We start from the raw sequence: 22,374 nt of genomic DNA, 5'->3' as shown, positions 1-22,374 counted from the left end.
CTGTAAATATATTAAACTGATAAGGTGGTTTTACTATGAAAAATATTGGCCTAAGTATGCCTGTCAGATACGGCTGTAGCTAACCCTACCTACCTACCTACCTTACCTACCTACCTAGGTACATTTGTACGGTCTGGTCACTGTGCAAAGGTTGAGGGTTATGCCACATTTCTTTCTATTAGGCTAGATATTGTTCTAAATGTATTCTCTGTGCCTATGCACATGTATGTATGTTCAACTAGTCTACACACATGGAGATATGCTGGCATATTTCAACTGTCGTTCAAACTGTGCAATGTATAATTTAGAGTATAATTTATTATATATTTTTGTCTTACATACAATACCGTGTGATGCCTGGGCTTCTTTCTGAAGTGGATTCTTGGAGAGAAAAATAATTCCTTGGCCTGCGTATGTCATTGTAGCAGAACTGTATACTGTGAACTGTATCCTTCTCAATGGATTGGACATTATGCTGCATTTCAAGCAGAAGATGACTCAAGAGGAGATGAATGGCAGTTTGATTTTGGAAATACACCTCCCACAGCTATAAAAGTGTTTCCTGAACTTACTGTACGTTTCTTTGGAATGGTACTTTCATCATGACCACCTCCCCCATCATCTGTTGATCACAAGTTCTCTTAGCTGCAAATTATTAAACCAGATAATGTTATTTATGCAAAGAAATTTGATATCCATTACTCTGAGTTAAAGGAAAGGTACTGCTTGGTGTAGCATATCATTTTTGACCAACCTTAACTTGGTGATGCAGTCTTGATTCGTAGAAACATGAATTTCATAAAATGTCTGTGTCCAGTTGCAGGGGACCAGTTTGTATTTAGAAAACACTCAGTTATTAAAATAAATACTTTATTTGCTCCATGAAGTAATCCAACAATGTGTACGCCGCCATCTTGTATATTTCCTGTCTTCTCTCATTGATCGAGACAGGTGTCTGTCATCATGACATGCGGCACTTTGGGGTGGACGCTCACTTGTCTCGATCAATGACAGAACAATTTAAAAGGGGCTACCTAGTCAGCTGTACAACTAAAATGTGTCTTCTGCACCTCTCTGAATCAGAGAGGTGAGGGGGGCTGCCTTAATCGACATCATCAGCACCCAGGGAAGAGTGGGTTAGCTGCCTTGCTCAGGGGCAGGACAACAGATTTTTACCTTGTCAGCTCAGGGATTCGCTCCAGCAACCTTTTGTTTACTATCCTAACGTTCCTACCCGTCAGGCTACCTGCCACCCCGTATATTGTTGGATTACTTCATTGAGCAAAACAATTGTTTATTTTAATTTATTCAAACGGATGCCTTGCAACTAACTGGACATGGACATTTTGAGACTCCTGTTTTGAGGAATCAAGGACAAAGACAGCATCTCCAAGCTTAGGCTGTGCTACACGAAACAGTACCTATTCTGTAACTCCCAGTAATGGACACCAAAAATCTTTGGTTCAATCACATTATCTGTCAAAATCTGTAGCTACAGTTCTCTGTACTTCACTACACCTTATAGACACACTAAAATGTACTGTTCATTCTGATTTTTGGGGGGCATGTTACTTTTACAATATAACATTCTTGTTGAATACCCAGTTACCTTTTTGAGTTAGCCTTAAATATTGTACACTCCCCTGTATTTTAGATTGACAAATAAACATTATTTGGATATATCTGAATATTTAACATCTGTTTGATGCTACAGAGCCCTGTAGAGATTATATAAATATATTCTGTGAATGCATAAAGGCAGACACATTTTTAGGAGATTGATATCCTTTATACAGCTTCAGTACACTGGCAATGGTGTTAGGCATGCTGGGCTGTGGAAGCAGAGTGCTTGTGGCGAATGGTCTTGTCCTGTCTGTGGTGTAAGGCCAGTTGGATAAGACTGCTGGAAGTGGTGTAGGGCTCGTAGACCTTAACCACCAAGTGTTTGGACCTCTTGCAGAATATATGTCTCCTGTCTCCTCCTATGTCTCCTGGAAAGATATGGTTGTGTTGTTACCATTTTACAGTGCATTTGGAAAGTATTCAGACCCCTTGACTTTTTCCACATTTTGTTACGTTACAGCCTTATTGTAAAATGTATCAAATATTTTTTTTCCTCATCAATCTACACACAATACAATATAATTTTTAGCAAATGTATTTGAAATAAAAAAAACAGAAATATCACATTTACATAACTATTCAGACCCTTTACTTAGTACTTTATTGAAGCATCTTTGTCAGCGATTACAGCCTTGAGTCTTCTTGGGTACAGTGGTTCTTCCTTTAAAAGTTTTGAGTTTATGCCATGACCATTAGTGGTAGATTGTGGCATTCTGTCATTGCACCACACTATCACAAGGGGGAGTTAGAACTCTGATCTATTGGTAGTCTAAACTGTGGCACAAATTGACTCTCTTTTTGTAAATTAATGGAGGTGTTTTCAGTCTGATAGTCTTTAATAAATAAATGTTTTGACTGTTTTGACCAAGTTAATCTGCTCATTGTGTGTGTTCAATTATTTTTGACATTGTGGTTACAATGAAAGAATGTAAACTGTAAATGTAAATAAATCCTATTCATATTGAATAATCAGATGCGTGTTGCAAGCTTTATTTTTCCTTATTTTATTTTTTACTCATTTATTTTCTCTCCAGCGCCCACATCACTCACAGCCACATGGCCTCAACCTGCACCATTTTGTTTCTCTCTGTGGCCCACACGCACTTTAAACATTTGGATAATAAAGCATTTAAAGTATATTGAAGACAGACGCCACCTCTTAATGAGTTCCGAGAGCTGATCTGTTATCCAACGATTATTATTATTATTATTAAACCCTGCATTATAATGATATAAAAGCCCCCTAGATATTCTCACAGACCAGATTTGCCCTAACGAAAAGTGCCCCTTAGATATTCATTTAGAATCCTCCAATCCTCTCAATTTTATTAGATCTACAGTACAAGGACATTTTATTGATCTGCAATTATTTTCATTTAGAAGCCGCCTCTTAATGAGTTCCGAGAGCCGTGTCATACCAATTATTAGTGGATTATTCACTAATTAATAGCTTTGGATCAAAATAAATAAGTACCAACATTATTTCTTCTAGTCTTTAATAAATAATATTTTGACTGTTTTGAACAAGTTAATCTGCTCATGTTGTGTGTGTTCAAGTATTACTATATTACGTTTTGGATCACAAAAAAATAAACATTTTACATTACCATGTAGTTACCAATAAAATGGACTGACAGGGGTGTGGAAATACACATATACATATCCCGAAAGAAAGAAATGATCTCACTCCAATAAATTGTAATAGATAAGATCTTCTACCATGGAAAGTAAAACACCTGTCTATTTGTGGAAAAATCCCCCTGATTAACTCTTTAGTCACATCAGTTTACCTATTTCCTTATGGTTTTGCCTACACCTGTTTAAAATATATGAGCAAGAAATATTCAATTTTATTTGTAATGGCAAGCCAGACAAAATTAAAAGGGCCTATTTTTATAAAATGAAGAGGAATTTGGAGGGCAGAAATTAGACTTTATCAATTGGAACCTTTACCAAGTGGAAGGGGAAAAAAGTAAGGAACTTGTCTGTCGGCCCTTGCATTAAAGAACAAAAATGGTTAAAGAAAATAAAAATTTATGAATAAAAAATTAAAATATAAACCAGATTCATTTAACAACTTCTTAGGGCTGAGATCCCGCTAACGGGATCGATATGACAACAGCCAGTGAGGGCACCAAATTCAAAACAACAGAAATCCCATAATTAAAATTCCGCAAACATAGAAGTATTTCACACCATTTTAAAGATACACTTCTTGCTAATCCCACCACAGTGTTTGATTTCAAATAGGCTTTACGGCGAAAGCACCACAAACAATTACGTTAGGTCAGAGCCAAGTCACAGAAAAACACAGCCATTTTTCCAGCCAAAGAGAGGAGCCACAAAAATCCGAAGTAGAGATAGAATTAATCACTAACCTTTGATGATCTTCATCAGATGACACTCATAGGACTTCATGTTACACAATACATGTATGTTTTGTTCGATAAAGTTCATATTTATATAAAAAAACTCACGTTATGACGTGTTATGTTCAGTAAAAAACATACAGTGATTTTGCAGAGAGCCACATCAATTTACAGAAATTCTCATAATAAATGTTGATGAAAATACAAGTGTTATGCATGGAACTTTAGATACACTTCTCCATAATGCAACCACTGTCTCAGATTTCAAAAAAGCTTTACAGAAAAAGCAAACCATGCAATAATCTGAGTACGGCTCCTAGAGACCAAACAAGCCAAAAAGATATCCGCCATATTGTGCAGTCAACAGAAGTCAGAAATAACATTATAAATATTCACTTACCTTTGATGATCTTCATCAGAATGCACTCCCAGGAATCCCAGTTCCACAATAAATGTTTGTTTTGTTCGATAATGTCCATCATTTATGTCGAAATAGCTACTTATGTTAGCGCGTTTTGTAAACAAATCCAAACTCACGAAGCGCGTTCACTAGGAGCAGACGAAATGTCAAAAAGTTTCGTTACAGTCCATAGAGGACCACAACAAATACAGCTATGCCATATAGATTGCAAAATAGTTGGGAAGAAATGTCCGATGTACCGATTCCATGGCACATGGTTAATGAATTGACACCCAATTTTCTGTTCCTCCTGAAAGCTCTAATATAAAAAAAGTCAAATGCATTCTCTCCATCGCCCACACGCACTTGAAACATTTGGATAATAAAGCATTTAAAGGCTGACATTGATTTAAAAACTTCTGACAGCCAAAATTCTAACTCCACCCATACCTTTGGACATTTAAACATACCCAGAAGGCATGGATTATTATAACCTACTGCAGGCCTAAAACCTATGGGTGCAAACATCATTTCCATGATGGGCTATTAGCTGGACAGTAGACTCTTAACAAAAGGATAGTTCAGCTAGGTGTGAAAAAAATCCCCCCAACTTGCAAAGTATTAAGTACTCTAACATCAGGCAACCGCAAAATGTCGGGTAAAGCATATACTGTACAGTATTTCTTCATCAACATCTTTATGCTTTCGTTAATGAAATAATGATAAAAATACTTTCAAAATGCAGATGTTTACTTCAACTATCAGCAGGACAATACTCTTGCCGAGTTTAGAGACTTTAAATATATGAATGGATCCATCACGAATTACCATGGGAATACATTTCACTGAATGACATAGCATGGGGACTGGTCTTGATAAATCAATCAGATTTTTATTTGGAAATGTTAGGATTATTTTGCTCTTTACTATCACAATATTAAAAACATTCAAATGCATTCATGAATTAAATCGCTTTAGGCAACATGTTTCAGTTCATCTGATGAAGGTGCACATGGGCCTATTTATATAATGAATCTAAAATTCGGAGGGTAGAAATGATTAAATATTAAAGCATTAGATCTCTCACTACAGGCATCAGTCATATACGAAAGTTGCACTTAAATCCAAACTGGTTCTCTAGCAAATTAGTAAGAATGTCTCACCCCATATTCAAGAATGGCCTTTTCCCTTTGTTCTCAGATTACAACAGCCAATTTTCAGGTATTTGAAAACGAAATCATCTACAAAATATCATAATTTTTTTACCCAGCCAGTTTGGTTGCAATTTCAGTTTAATACACCAGAAAAGACAGATCAATTACTCCATCAAATATTGTGGTTAAAAACTTTATTTTTTGATAACATTTAAAAAAAAAGGTATAATCTTTGTAAATTATATCATAAATAGGACTGGTGGAGTTATGTCACACATGCAGCTAACACAAATATATGGAAATGTCTGCTCTACCCAAAATTACAACCAAATAATTGCAGCATTACCGCAAAAAAGGAAGAGGCAAGTGCAAGGGGAAAAACGTAAGGAACTTGTCTTTCAGCCCTGGAGGCTATTAGCAGGACAATAGACACAATGTGGTCCCAAAAACACCTTTCTGACATAGCCAAACCAATGATTGCTGAATCTGAAACAGATGGCTGGCATTGTTCAAAGTGAGCGAAGTAAGTAAAGTGACGTGCTAGATTTGGTGTAAGCGCTTGAACAATCAATTGTGTGATTTAAAGCTAGAATTCTTATTTGCTACTTAGAAATGAATGATATATACCCATTGATTCATTATCCTGCAGTTGAATGACCAAAAAGCACCTTCTAGTGGACCCATGGGTGGGATTTAATTAATGTTGTTTATAATTTAGTAATTAATCAACTTTTTTTTTTACCACGAAAATCCGGGCTCTCAGCCAGCCAAATCACCAGTTGAGATCTTTATCAGCATTTCTCCCCTCCAACACAGGGCCATAAATCGTCAGCTGTCAGCAGGGGCATAAATCACCAGCCCCTACTCAGTCTTCCTCACATGTCAAAAGTGAGAACCTCAACTCTGACAACTCCTTTTTCAATACACAAACAAAATGACCCACTTCAAAACTTGAATTAAAAAAATCAATATTATATATTATCCCTGCTCACATGTCAGCCTTTGAAACCCATGTACATCCGGTTCGATGACAACAATACATTTCCCAATAAACCACCAATAAGCCACTCTCTGTTTATTATCTATGCATAGCCACTTTACCTCTACAGACATGTACATATTACTGTTAGGAATTTTATGAATAATGACTAAACAATATTTACATTTAAATAGAACTGTAATTAATTAAATTACCCTGTTTTACAATATCTGATTAATAATGTTAGTTCCTAAGAAAGAGGTTATGTAGCATGGATAAGGAATAATTGGAAATTATAACCATTGTGTAGGAAGGAATGTGTGTGTGTGTGTCTTAAGTAAGCAAAGCGGGTCATTAACCTATGTTTGAACCGACTCAACTATAACTATGTGGTGATCAAATAAGACAGCGAGAGCCCCTCCAGGTTTTCCGCATCTGGAACTGTCTGCTAAAGTGGTAAACAATTATGGTGAGACTTCAGGAGTTAATCCAGATATATTGTGTGTCATGTATGTGCGCCAGTGAGTTGGAATGAACTTTTGAACCTGCTTTGTCCTGGTCGAGAGGAGGAAGGACATTTTAAAACCTATGACGTCATATGTGAAATATAAGCTGTTGTACATGGTTCTAGGATCAGCGCGCTCTTGAGAATAAATGCTATTGGCTAATTTTGATTGACTGGTCTCTGTCTATTTTATACAAATAAGGATCTTACAAATTCTTAGAAACAGACTGAGTGATTTTAATTGAATTGGTTAATGAACCCATATAGGAATTATTAAATTCCTTTGACAATTACGTACATTACCTGGACTAACCGATGCCCCCACACATTGAATTTGTACCGGTACCCCCTGTATATAGCCTCATTACTGTTATTTTATGGTTGCCCTTTTATTTTATGGTTGCCCTTTTATTATCTGTTATTTTTCTATTTTCTTATTTTTTTCATTTTTATTTGTATTTATTGTTTCTTCAGTTTATTTAGTAAAAACTTGAACACTTATTTTTTCTTAAAACTGTATTGTTGGTTAAGGGCTTGTAGGTAAGCATTTCACTGTAAGGTGTACGTACACCTGTTGTATTCGGCTCATGTGAAAAATAACATTTGATATGATAATCATTTCAGATGTGCTAGAAAATATTTCCTCATTCGCATAGTGCAAAATGGCTAATACTAATGTGTTGATGTTTTGGCTACACAGAAATTGATTTCTGGAAAAGATGCACAAATGTTTTGCGCAGCACCTATGCACATTTGGTTTAGTCTTTCAGCTTTCCCAAGATGTATAACTTGTCCTATTCGGTTGAAGTATCACTATAGCATGTATGCGTGGCCCTCTCTTTGTAGTGAATTAGCGCGTGCCTCTCAGAAAACACAGTGTTGTACACAGCTTGTATGCAAGGAACACATGACCTACTAGCCCACTGCGCTTTTGTATCGATCTGGTAAACAATTGTATAAGTCTTTGTCATTTAACAGCATCACCTTCAGTCTATCCTGATAGTATTTGAGTCACATATCCAAAGCCAGCGCTGTCCATGCTTGGACCTCAACATGCCTAGCTGTTGTGCAGCACATGGACTTGCTTTGGTGGCAGACACATTCGAGCAGGTAAGAGATGGCCTTATTGCTGCTGGACATTACTTGTAAGTAGAAACATTGCGTATTTGTATTGATTATTTCTATTATTGTTATAGCTAGAATGTGTAGTTATTGTTATAATGTTAGTTACATAGCGTGACGAGTGTTCAGGTTTCATAGAACGCCATTGTAGCCAGTAGCTTTCATATATACAGTCATTGGCTTAGCCTAAACAAAGGGGTGGAGCGGTATCATAAGACACACTATAAGGCAAACAAAACATTCAGATTGTATATTTTAGAACACTATGAGTCTGACGTAGTATTTAGAATCCTTTCAACTCTGTTCATCACATATCTTTCTGTCATGGAAAATGGATAACTTTATCGCCGGAGAAACTTGAATCAGAGATGCTAGTCTACCAAGAGACTCAACCAGCGACTTCCTGTAATTATCCCGTGCGGATTGAAGATTAACGTCAATGGAAAATTGTGATGTTCTAAGCTACAGGAAGTAATCACATTTTGAGCCAAAGTTGGTTATCTTGTTTTCTACTTAGCCTAGCGTGCACAAGCCGGAGAGATTCTTCTATCAAATACATTCCATTCCATGTTCAGTTTTAGAAGCGATATAAACAACAAATCAAATCACCAAAGAACACATTAGAAATTAGTATTTTGTCATGTTCAATGTGGATTATTCAATGGCATAACCCGTTTGATGCTTCCAGTTTGACGCTTCCTTAATGGCTAACGCCACCATACATTCATGGACGTTGCCCTGTACACACTGTATTGTGTAGAACTGTGTTGGATTTATGGCATTTTTTTCTATTTGATGTCCCCCCTGCTCAGAGGGAACCTCTATCCTGAATGAAACCTACAAGTACTACTGGCTGGCCTAGTTAGTGTTGTATAGCCTGTTTTAGCCAATGCAAACACAACACTATTTAGGATATCTAGTTTATTCAAATGGTATCCTGACTCGCTGAAATAAATCCTGAACACGCTGCAAAGCAATTGTGATCCTATAAGGACCCTGTTTATAGAGTCTGTACACTATGCAGTGAAAAAAAAGAATGCAGTTAGTTGAAATGTTACAGATAGTCTGTAGCATCTAGAGACTATCCAAATAAAGTGTTACCCACATTTAGTCTACTAATATTTGACATATTACATACAGTATTCATAAGTGTAAGAGATCTTAAATTATCAACAAATACTGGTCCAATAATATTTTCAATGTTGCAAAGAACCTGTAAGTACACTACCCTAATTGCACGTATTCATAAATTGTTCACATACAGTTGAAGTCGGAAATTTACATACACCATAGCCAAATACATTTAAACTCAGGTTTTCACAATTCCTGACATTTAATCCAAGTAAAAATTCCCTGTATTTGGTCAGTTAGGACCACCACTTTATTTTAAGAATGTGACATTTCTGAATAATAGTAGAGAGAATGATTTATTTCAGCTTTTATTTCTTTCATCACATTCCCAGTGGGCCAGAAGTTTACATACACTCAATTAGTATTTGGTAGCATTGCCTTCAAAATGTTTAACTTGGGTCAAACATTTTTGGTAGCCTTCCACGAGCTTCCCACAATAAGTTGGGTGAATTTTGGCCCATTCCTCCTGACAGAGCTGGTGTAACTGAGTCAGGTTTGTAGGCCTCCTTGCACGCACACGCTTTTTCAGTTCTGCCCACAACTTTTCAATAGGATTGAGGTCAGGGCTTTGTAATGGCCACTCCAATACATTGACTTTGTTGTCCTTAAGCCATTTTGCCACAACTTTGGAAGTATGGTGTGCTTGAGGTCATTGTCCATTTGGAAGACCCATTTGCGACCAAGTTTTAACTTCCTGACTTATGTCTTGAGATGTTGCTTCAGTATACCCACATAATTTTCCTGCCTTATGATGCCAAGTATTTTCTGAAGTGCACCAGTCTCTCCTGCAGCAAAGCACCCCCACAACATGATGCTGCCACTCCCGTGCTTCACGGTTGGGATGGTGTTCTTTGGCTTGCAAGCCTCCTCCTATTTCCTCCAATCAATTATATTTTTGTTTCATCAGACCAGAGGACACTTCTCCAAAAAGTACGATCTTTGTCCCCATGTGCAGTTTCAAACCGTAGTCTGGCTTTTTTATGGTGGTATAGGAGGTCATCTGGTTATGCCGATATAGGACACATTTTACTGTGGATATAGATACTTTTGTACCTGTTTCCTCCAGCATCTTCACAAGGTCCTTTGCTGTTGTTCTGAGATTGATTTGCACGTTTCGCACCAAAGTACTGTCACGCCCTGACCTTAGACATAATTTTTATGTCTCTATTTGGTTTGGTCAGGTTGTGATTTGGGGTGGGCCTTCTATGCTTTTGTTTTCTATGATTTTGTATTTCTATGTTTTGGCCGGGTATGGTTCTCAATCAGGGACAGCTGTCTATCGTTGTCTCTAATTGGGAACCATACTTAGGTAGCCCTTTCCCTCCTTTCAGTGTGGGAAGTTAACTTTGTTTGTGGCACTTAGCCCTTAAGCTTAGTCTCTAGGAGACAGAAGGTGTCTCCTTCCTGACCGGTATGACGGCTGCGTGGTCCCATGGTGTTTATACTTGCGTACTATTGTTTGTACAGATGAACGTGGCACCTTCAGGCATTTGGAAAATGCTTCCAAGGATTTGGCTAAGGTGTATGTAAACTTCTGACTTCATATGCGCTAGAGCTTTGCACACTCTTATGAATGCAATAATTTACTTAGTCAAGATTTTGAGAGCGTACTAGTACCAAAAAGCATAATCTTATGTGGATGAATAAATACATTATGTGATCATGTAAAAAAACAAACACTTTATAATACATATTCTATTGAATCATTTCAACTCACCCCCCTTTAAAACTTGTATTTTCATTAATTTTTACACTATTTCCTTGAAGGTAAAGTGCAGTTTAAGACTATTTGAGGGCACACCACTTGTTATCCACTGGATAGAGTACATGTATAATTCTACACAGACATGATGTTAGTAATCACCATGCTCTGCCAACACCACCCGATTGACAGCCACCTGCACACACACACACACACACACACACACACACACACACACACACACACACACACACACACACACACACACACACACAAACTACTACATCCTATCACACGTGAAGTGGATGTATTGTAAAATGTAATTGCCCTGCCGGTCTAGCATGGGGTTGTGAAGGAGTTGACGAGAACCACAAAACAACTAAGTGGGCCCCACAACACTCACACACAACTCTACCCCTCTGCCTTTCCTTCCTGCTCCTCCCTCTCACATGCACATAAACTAAACAAGACGATGTTGAAGACCAATGTTGACTTCAATGGCAGTTGTGTCAAGTTGGTTGGATGTCCTTCGGGTGGTAGACCATTTTTGATGCCCATGGAAAACTGTTGCGCTTCAGAAACCCAGCAGCGTTGCAGTTCTTGACACAAACTGGTGTGCCTGGCACATACTACCATACCATGTGCTTAATTTGTCAATTGGGAGGTGGAAAAATACAGAACAAAAAGCCAGAGAGGTGGGTGACCTGGGGGGCTCAGAGGTACCGGAACACATGAAAGAAAAATCCCTTATAATAAAGCATTTCATGCATTATCATCGCTTTTGCGTACTGGCATAGAACAGTAAAGCAGAGAGAGGCACTTCCAGAAATTGCACACATGGGGAAAATGTTTAATAGCCTATGGTCTGGAAAAACATTTTCCTTCTACATAATTTTAGATGACTGGAGACTTCAGCAGAATATTTATTAATAGCTTACAAATGATCGAAATGACAGGCTATACTGAAAATCTGAGATCAATAAAAATGACACTGTTTTGAATCCATCAATAGCCTAGGCCTAGGTGTGTGGAGACCCACATATTGTACAATATGAGGAGGAAATTATAGTCCTAAAAAAGCTTTCCAGTTTCACTGACTCACCCAATGAGGCGCAGGCCACTCACCAGCCATGGCCAATGCGCTCATGACAAAAGCTTATCTCTCTCTTACTTTGTAAAACAATGATGTTAGCTCAAAAGGTCTATTTGGAAGTTGATAACTTGGTAGCCCACAGACAGATTATTATTCTCTTTTCAGCATGATCTGTGTTTTCCCGCAATTGTATTTGAAATATCGTGAAAGGCCTGTTTTGGATGACAGCAGTAATTCTATAACTTTGGCAAATGTATTTCGATTTATCAGGGGTGTTGCGGCACCTCCAGCACCCTTCCCACGACTATGATTCTATAAGAAAATAAATTATTAAGTACAACGCTGGAAAGATGGGAGTTTCATGCTCAGAGCAGGGATATGGAGAAAGACCACTTAAAGTGAATCTCATTCTAGTTCTGTGAGAAATGCAGGTGGCTTCTCTCTTTCACCACAGCAATGGCCACGCATCGGTCTATATAAATGTAAATAGTCCGGGTGGCCATTTGATTAATTGTTCAGCAGTCTTATGGCTTGGGGGTAGAAGCTGTTAAGGAGTCTTTTGGACCTAGACTTGATGCTCCGATACCACTTGCCTTGCGGTAGCAGAGAGAACAGTCTATGACTTGGGAGACTGGAGTCTTTGACAATTTTTTGGGCCTTCCTCTGACACCGCCTATATAGGTCTTGGATGGCAGGAAACTTGGGGCATACACACTACCCGCTGTAGCGCCTTACGGTCAGATGCTGAGCAGTTACCATACCAGGCAGTGATGCAACCGGTCAGGATGCAGCTATAGAATTTTTTGAGAATCTGGGGACCCATGCCAAAAATTATTAGTCTCCTGAGGAGGAAAAGGTGGTGTCGTGCCCTCTTCACAACTGTCTTGGTGTGTTTGGACCATTATAGTTTGTTGGTGATGGGGACATCAAGGAACTTGAAACTCTGAACCTGCTCCACTACAGCCCCGTCGATGTTAATGGGAGCCTGTTTCAGCCCTCCTTTTCCTATAGTCCATGATCAGCTCCTTTGTCTTGCTCACACTGAGGGAGAGGTTTTTGTCCTGGCACCACACTGCCAGTTCTCTGACCTCCTCCCTATAGGCTGTCTCATCGTTGTCAGTGATCAGGCCTAACACTGTTGTGTCGTCAGAAAACTTAATGATGGTGTTGGAGTTGTGCTTGGCCATGCAGTCATGGGTGAACAGGGAGTACAGGAGTGGACTAAGCATGCACCCCTGAGGGGCCCCAGTGTTGAGGATCAGTGTGGCAGATGTGTTGTTGCCTACTCTTACCACCTGGGGGGCGGCCTGTTAGGAAGTCCAGGATCCAGTAGCAGAGGGAGGTGTTTAGTCCCAGGGTGTTAGTGTAATTATGCCAATGTGCTTTCATCAATTGAAAGCCCTTAATCTATTTTATGAGAATTTCTAAGATTTCTTGTTTGCATAAAATAGACGCAGACCAGTCTTTCAATAATAGGTCATCGAATTTATTCTCGGCGCGCGCTCCCACTTAATCACGAGCAGCAGTTTATATACAGATCATGACGTCATTTCATTGCTTTAACAGAATCCCCTCCTCTTGACCGGGACAAAGTGAGGTGAAAAGTTCATTCTAACTTACTAACACACTCCCAGATAACTTTTGACCCCTCAACATTATCGATCACCATTGAACTGACAGTTGTAATTAACAGAAAACTTAGGAATGCACTCACTGTCTTATCTAAAAACCCCAGAGCTAAGTTTCTGTAGGGTCAACCATAGGCTAACAACCTTATTTGTTTACTCAGTCCCCAACACATTAGTTTCTTCCTAGTTGGAATGGTGTTCATTAACTTTAATTACTCCTTGTCCGTGTCACACAATCCCTTCTTACGAACTCATATTGTTAATCAGATATAATAAAACAGAGTATAAGTTTACTTAGTTACAGTTCCATTTAAAATGATTTGTTCAGTCATTTTAATACTAATTTTACAAACACAGGGTCCTTAGCTTACTGATGAGCTTTGTGGGCACTATAGTGTTGAACACTGAGCTGTAGTCAATGAACAGCTTTCTCACATAGGTGTTCCTTTTGTCCAGGTAGGAAAGGGCAGTGTGGTGTGTAATTTAGATTGTGTCATATTTGGATCTGTGGTATGCGAATTGGAGTGGGTCTAGGGTTTCCGGCATGGTGGTGTTGATGTGAGCCATTTTAAAGCACTTCATGGCTACCGACATGAGTGCTACAGGGCGCTAATCGTGTAGGCATGTTACTTTTGCTTTCTTAGGCACAGGGACTATGTTGGTCTGTTTGAAACATGTAGAAATTACAGACTCGTTCCGGGAAAGTATGAAAATGTCAGCGATGACAGTTGCCAGTTGGTCCGTGCATGCTTTGAGAACACGTTCTGGTAATCCTTCTGGCCCTGCGGCTTTGTGAATGTTGACCTGTTTAAAGATCTTGCTCACATCGGCAACGGAGAGCGTGATCACACAGTCATCCAGAACAGCTGGTGCTCTCATGCAGTGCTGCTTGCCTTGATGCGAGCATAAAATGCTATTTATTAGCTCGTTCGGTATGCTCCCGTCACTGGGCAGCTCGCGGCTGGGTTTCCCTTTGTAGTCCTTAATAGTTTGCAAGCACTGCCACCTCCGATGAGCGTCAGAGCTGGTGTAGTAGGATTCAATCTTATTCCTGTATTAACTCTTTGCCTGTTTGATGGTTCTCCTGAGGGAATGGTGGGAGTTCTTCTAAGCGTCCGGACTTGAAAGCGGGACTCTCTATCCTTTAGCTCATTGTGGATGTTGCCTTCTGGCTTCTGGTTGGGATATGTACGTATGGTCACTGTGGGGACAAAGTCGTCGATGCACTTACTGATGAAGACGGTTGCTGAGGTGGTATACTCCTTAATGCCATTGGATGAATCCCAAAAGGTATTCCAGTCTGTGCTAGCAAAACAGTCCTGTAGCGTAACATCCGCGTCATCTGACCACTTCCGTATTGAGCAAGTTACTGGTACTTGAGCAAGTCACTGGCAAGTCACCTGCTTTAGTTTATGTTATAAGCAAGAATCAAGAGGATAGAATTGTGGTCAGATTTGCCAAATGGAGGGCGAGGGAGAGATTTGTAAGAGTGTCTGTGTGTGGAGGAAAGGTGGTCTAGAGTTTTTTTCCCTCTGGTTGCACATGTGACATGCTGGTAGAAATGAGGTAAAATGGATTTAAGTTTGCCTGCATTAAAGGCCCAAGTCCACTAGGAGTGGCGCTTGTGGATGAGCATTTTTTTGATTGCACATGGCCTTATACAGCTCGTTGAGTGCGGTCTTAGTGCCAGCATCGGTTTGTAGTGAATAGTGAAACGGCTACAAATAATATAGATGAGAACTCTCTTGGTAGATAGTATGGTCTACAGCTTATCATGAGTTATTCCACCTCAGGCGAGCAATAACTCAAGACTTCTTTAATTCTAGACATCGCGCACCAGCAGTTATTGACTGTTAGACACACACCCCCGCCCTTCGTCTTACCAGACGTAGCTGCTCTGTCCTGTCCTGTCTCTGTCTCTGTCCTGCATCGGCAGGAAAAACCCGGCCTGCTCTATATTATCCATGTTGTCGTTTAGCCATGTCTCGGTGAAACATAAGATAGAACAGTTTTTAATGTCTCGTTGGTAGGGTAGTCTTAATCGTAAATCGTCCCGTTTATTTTCCAATTAATGTTTGTCAATAATATGGAGGGTAGTGGTGGTTTACCTATTTGCCCACAAATTCTCAAAAGGCACTCCACCCTCATCCACCTTTTCTCTGTCTTTTCTTCACGCGTATGACAGGGATTTGGACCTGGACTCGTCAAAGCAGTATAACCTTCGTGTCAGACTCATTCAAAAATCTTCGTCCAGTTTGAGGTGAGTAATCGCTGTTCTGATTTTCAGAAACTCTTTTCAGTCATAAGAGATGGTAGATGCAACATTATGTACAAAATAAGTTACAAACAATGCGGAAAATAAACAACATAGCACAGTTGGTTAGGAGCCCGTTAAATAGCAGCCATCCCCTCCGGCGCCATTATCAATATAAGACTACAATGTTGTGCAAACCATGAACCCAGGCCAGCCCAACACAAATCAATTCTTAGAATATCAGGCACTGTTTTTTTACATTATGTTTTTGAGGGTGCAGCCAGGAGAATTACAGAGGAGTCAACTTGAATTAACTGTGAATGCTTTTATTCAAATGTTTACAACAACAAAAAATACAAACAGTGAAAAATAATGTTTCATGTCACAAGATGTACCAGATCCTGGCAAATATGTTCCGGAACGAAACTGTCCAAAACTGAGAGGTACCGGACCCTGTTCTGATCCGGCTCAAATTAAGTAATGACCATACCCCGTTCAAAGGCACTTAAATCTTTTGTCTTGCTCATTCACCTTCTGAAAGGCACACATACACAATCCATGTCTCAATTGTATTAATGCTTTAAAAGCCTTCTTTAACCTGTCTCCTCCCCTTCATCTACACTGATTGAAGTGGATTTAACAAGTGACATCAATAAGGGATCATCGCTTTCACCTGGATTCTCCTGGCCAGTCTGTCATTCATAATGTTTTATACAATCAGTGTACATACACATACATACACACACATGTGTGCCTTGATCACTAGATAAAAACAACTAGATTAAAGAATCAAAAAACAAATGGTAATAAACCCATATTATACATGCTATATCCCGTCACGCCCCTCTCATAAAAACCCCATAAACGCCACCCTCATAAATCACAACGTTGACACGCAAAGTATCCTATATCCCTACTACTGTGATAGTACCATAGTACTGGTATATTTTAAAGGGATATTGTTCAGTGTTTTACCCTAATCTTAATCTGGAAAACTATCCCTTTAAGGGCGAATAGAAACTAAATGAAACATAATCGAAAGAAAATAATAGAATAGAATAGTTTGTGTTTGGTGCAGTCCTTACCTGTCCAACGTAGACCAGTAGTCTGGCATTGAGAGGGCTCTCGTCAGGACTCACCCAGAACTCAGAGTTATCATCTGACGACACCGAAAACTGGAAATCACCTGGGAAATAGAAATACAGTCAAAATGGTTAGGGTGTGTGTGTGTGTGTGTGTGTGTGTGTGTACAAGATGTGCGTTACTGAGGCAGGACTGACAGACACAGTGTCCCCAGTCCATACCTAGAGCCAGGCCACAGCCTTCAGTAACTCTCTATATAACTCTATATAACAGTTGCTGTATGGGGATTTGGGGCCTGGTTCTGTAGCTATATTTATACAGCTGACCTCACTAAGAGAAAGAGTGTGTGTGTGTGTGTGTGGCAACGGAGTAGCAGCGGCACAAGTACACAGTATGCTTCTGCCCTGGAGTTAAAGCTCAGAGGCCAAGACAGGAATGGTCAAAAACCACATAGACTGAGTGATAAGTGTGATCGGGTGGAGAAATTACAATATTATGTTATAATACTGTTATTGCATCAAATGGTTGTTTTATGCAACAGAGTAGAGGATTATTATAACTCTATTGTGTTTGTGTGAATTGAAAGTGGGCCTCTGGGAGATTTAACACTGACAGTGGATTTACGATGGATTGGTGATAAAGACCGCATTCCATAGCATGATTAGTGTCTGTGTGACTGACTGTAAGGTACCAGGGAGAGATGGCTCAGGGACAGACCCTGGTTTCTACACAATGAGGACAGTATTTACAGCAGATATGGTTGGCTGTGAATTATTAGTACCATTGTGACCCATTGCATACATCTGTTGTTTGTCATGAATGGACTTGGCTATAAAATGCTGTGGCTCAAACCAGCTGGTTGAGTTCTCAGTGATCACCTCCAGGGGTGATTACTGACCAGCTCCATTATTGCAGTAATTAAATAATAAAGTTTGATTGTTCTGAAGAAATCTAAAAGTCTCTCCTTTTGATTACAATAATTCCACCACAGTGGTTTGATATTATGGGGGTTATGGTGTGTGTTGGGTGACTCTTAAAGGGACATTTCACTCAGAAACGGAAAGTAAAGTAATGTCAAGATGAAACCGTGTCCCACGACATCAATAGTGTAGATCGATAGTGTAGATCCAGCTGTACGCCTCAATCTCAAATGAATGGAAAAGATAAGCACTGTCTAATTTCTTGTTTTTGGAAAAACATATTTTCCATTCATTTGGAATGGAGGCATATAGCTGGATTTATACAACTGATGTCATTGGACATGGTTTCATCTTGACATTAGACTACTTTCGAGGTTGGAAAATGTCAATGTTTACTTACGAGTGAAATGTCCCTTTAACTGATACTATGGAGGTTATCCATCTAACCTTTTGCAATAGCCCTTGAGAGGGTCTGAGAACCTCTGATAGGGTTCTACTAGGGGTACTTGTCAAAGGTCTCATTAGTGGATGGCATTTAGCCCAAGTTGAATTGAGTCAGTTGGTAGGGCACTTGGTGTAGTGTTGGGCACTTGGTTGGTCATTTATAGGCAACTCCACCCAAGGGCATTTAATCTAATGGAACTCAACCTCTAGGGTGTAAGTAGAAAGTATGATTAGTGGTTTCTCACCATCTCTGTATGGATGAATGAAACCAAATATTCGGAGGCCGTAGTTCTTCCATTTTGGAGCCACAGCCAGCTTCTTCACCGTAGTTCTCGTCTGGAATGATAGACGTGTACAAACCATAAGATGAAGACCTGAACATGTCTGACGGACGAACGGACAGACATAGAGAAGGCAGACAGACGGACGGACAAACAGACAGAGCTCTCTCAGTATACTCACATGGGGATATAGAGGGAAGTGCAGGTTCTTCCGGAGCTGGGCTACAGACGAGCCACACCAGTCCTCAAACACATGGAGGTTGGCCTGCCCTTTGAACTGTGGAGAGAGAGAGAGACCAGAGAGAAGGGACTCATTAAAATATATAATAACAATACTGTACTGTCACTTAACAGACATTTTTATCCGGACTTATAGTACAGTGAGTGCATATGTTTTCAGTGTGTGTGTGTGTGATTCTTTAGGGAACTGAACGAGCAGCATTGGCATGGCTGGCATCACACTCTTACCAACTAAGCCACATAGGTTCACTTTCTGTTCATCACTTCATAACAACTGACCTAATAACCTAATAACTCTAACCTTACTCAAAACACTACAACTGAGTAGCACAAATGGTGTGATGATCAAGCCATTACTGTTATTTCTACCAATCTATAATACCATGGATTCTAGCATAGTGATCCCCTCCATTTCCCTCAGGGACGGGCATCAGAGCATTTGACACTGACAAAATAAGAGGAACTCAGAGCTGAGCCTGAACATTGTGTGTCTAAGACAGCTCGGCAGAAAAAGACCAGCCCCAGAGTTTGACATCTGTCTGCATTAGCTCAGCTGCATGGGGGGAAACAGAGGACGCTCTGAGGACAAAGAGTTTGGAGCACACACATCAGAAGACATAACAGACTCAGAAGGTTTGTGTGTCATCAGAACATAAAGGGAAACTAAGGGTGACTGGTTTGAGTCCCTCGCATACATTGCAGCCTATGGGTAAACAGCAGGGGGTGGTGAAGCATACCCCAAAACACACACACACACACACACACACACACACACACACACACACACACACACACACACACACACAGACAGATGCAGAAACGGACATACACAAGCATGCATATTTATTTTTATTTTTATTTAACCTTTATTTAACTAGGCAAGTCAGTTACGAACAAATTCTTATTTACAATGACGGCCTACCCTGGCCAGACCCGGACGACACTGGGCCAATTGTGCGACGCCCCATGGGACTCCCAATCACAGCCGGATATGATACAGCCTGGATATGTACAGACACACATCCGTTCACGCACAAACACACACACAAATGCACACATTCAGAGACACACGCCCATGCACACTCACACAGACGCACAGACATACACTAACATGAGCGCACGTATGCACACACAGACAGACAGATGTCATGACTGGCCTGTGAGGGTCAGGTTACAGTGGATCACAGTTCTACAGAGATATCTCTCCCTCCCGCAGAGCGGGAGAGGTATAGAGAGTTTGATGGGTGGAGGTTATGACCTCACGCCCATTGTACATTTACATTTAAGTCATTTAGCAGACGCTCTTATCCAGAGTGACTTACAAATTGGTGCGTTCACCTTAAGACATCCAGTGGAACAGCCACTTTACAATAGTGCATCTAAATCTTTTAAGGGGGGGAGGTGAGAAGGATTACTTTATCCTATCCTAGGTATTCCTGAAAGAGGTGGGGTTTCAGGTGTCTCCGGAAGGTGGTGATTGACTCCGCTGTCCTGGCGTTGTGAGGGAGTTTGTTCCACCATTGGGGGGCCAGAGCAGCGAACAGTTTTGACTGGGCTGCGCGGGAACTGTACTTCCTCAGTGGTAGGGAGGCGAGCAGGCCAGAGGTGGATGAACGCAGTGCCCTTGTTTGGGTGTAGGGCCTGATCAGAGCCTGGAGGTACTGAGGTGCCGTTCCCCTCACAGCTCCGTAGGCAAGCACCATGGTCTTGTAGCGGATGCGAGCTTCAATTGGAAGCCAGTGGAGAGAGCGGAGGAGCGGGGTGACGTGAGAGAACTTGGGAAGGTTGAACACCAGACGGGCAGCGGCGTTCTGGATGAGTTGTAGGGGTTTAATGGCACAGGCAGGGAGCCCAGCCAACAGCGAGTTGCAGTAATCCAGACGGGAGATGACAAGTGCCTGGATTAGGACCTGCGCTGCTTCCTGTGTGAGGCAGGGTCGTACTCTGCGGATGTTGTAGAGCATGAACCTACAGGAACGGGCCACCGCCTTGATGTTAGTTGAGAACGACAGGGTGTTGTCCAGGATCACGCCAAGGTTCTTAGCGCTCTGGGAGGAGGACACAATGGAGTTGTCAACCGTGATGGCGAGATCATGGAATGGGCAGTCCTTCCCCGGGAGGAAGAGCAGCTCCGTCTTGCCGAGGTTCAGCTTGAGGTGGTGATCCGTCATCCACACTGATATGTCTGCCAGACATGCAGAGATGCGATTCGCCACCTGGTCATCAGAAGGGGGAAAGGAGAAGATTAATTGTGTGTCGTCTGCATAGCAATGATAGGAGAGACCATGTGAGGTTATGACAGAGCCAAGTGACTTGGTGTATAGCGAGAATAGGAGAGGGCCTAGAACAGAGCCCTGGGGGACGCCAGTGGTGAGAGCGCGTGGTGAGGAGATCCAAGGACGCAATCCAAGCGTGGGCCGCGCCGGAGATGCCCAACTCGGAGAGGGTGGAGAGGAGGATCTGATGGTTCACAGTATCGAAGGCAGCCGATAGGTCTAGAAGGATGAGAGCAGAGGAGAGAGAGTTAGCTTTAGCAGTGCGGAGGGCCTCCGTGATACAGAGAAGAGCAGTCTCAGTTGAATGACTAGTCTTGAAACCTGACTGATTTGGATCAAGAAGGTCATTCTGAGAGAGATAGCGGGAGAGCTGGCCAAGGACGGCACGTTCAAGAGTTTTGGAGAGAAAAGAAAGAAGGGATACTGATACTGGGATATTGTAAATAAGAAGACAGCAGCCCAACTCCTTTCTGGTCTCTAGTGTGAGAGAATGGATTGTCTGTGTGCCTTAGGAAGAGTTTACAGCCCAAAACTACAGAACATCAAACAAATGGACTTTGGGACAATATTTTTCATCATCTGAATGGGTGGGAACAATGATACAAATGAACTTTTAACAAGGCACACCTGTTAATTGAAATGCATTCCAGGTGACTACCTCATGGAGCTGGTTGAGAGAATGCCAAGAGTGTGCAAAGCGGTCATCAAGGCAAAGGGTGGCTACTTTGAAGAATCTCAATTATAAAATATATTTTGATTTGTTTAACAGTTTTTTGGTTACTACATGATTCTATATGTGTTATTTCATAGTTTTGATGTCTTCACTATTATTCCACAACGTAGAAAATAGTAAAAATAAAGAAAAACCCTTGAATGAGTAGGCGTGTCCAAACTTTTTACTGATACTGTACCATTTTCTAGCCCCGAGTCTCTACTTTTATCCAATGTAAAAACACAAATTTTGCTACATAACAACTGAATCGTGCCGGTCGGTCACAATTATCTGTAAGGTCCCTCAGTCGAGCAGTGAATTTCAAACACAGATTCAACCACAAAGAACATTTTTTACCCTATTGGCAGATGGGTAAAAAGCAGATATTGAATATCCATTTGAGCATGGTGAAGTTAGTAATTATATTTTGGATGGTGTATCAATACACCCAGTCATTA

General features: G+C 40.6%; 1 protein-coding gene across 1 annotated transcript in view; it reads right to left on the bottom strand.

Annotated features, from left to right (window-relative positions):
- The window catches only part of b4galnt4a (beta-1,4-N-acetyl-galactosaminyl transferase 4a), a 471,729-nt gene that overhangs the window by 143,066 nt on the left and 306,289 nt on the right, over nt 1-22,374 (bottom strand). The window contains 3 exon segments of the mRNA XM_029668828.2: nt 17,046-17,146; nt 18,653-18,743; nt 18,870-18,965. Coding sequence (XP_029524688.2) covers nt 17,046-17,146; nt 18,653-18,743; nt 18,870-18,965 — 288 coding nt within the window.

The sequence above is a fragment of the Oncorhynchus nerka genome, linkage group LG9a (genome assembly GCF_034236695.1).
Source record: "Oncorhynchus nerka isolate Pitt River linkage group LG9a, Oner_Uvic_2.0, whole genome shotgun sequence".
NCBI classification, from domain to species: Eukaryota; Metazoa; Chordata; class Actinopteri; order Salmoniformes; family Salmonidae; genus Oncorhynchus; species Oncorhynchus nerka.
This window is presented reverse-complemented; position numbering and strand designations above follow the sequence as displayed.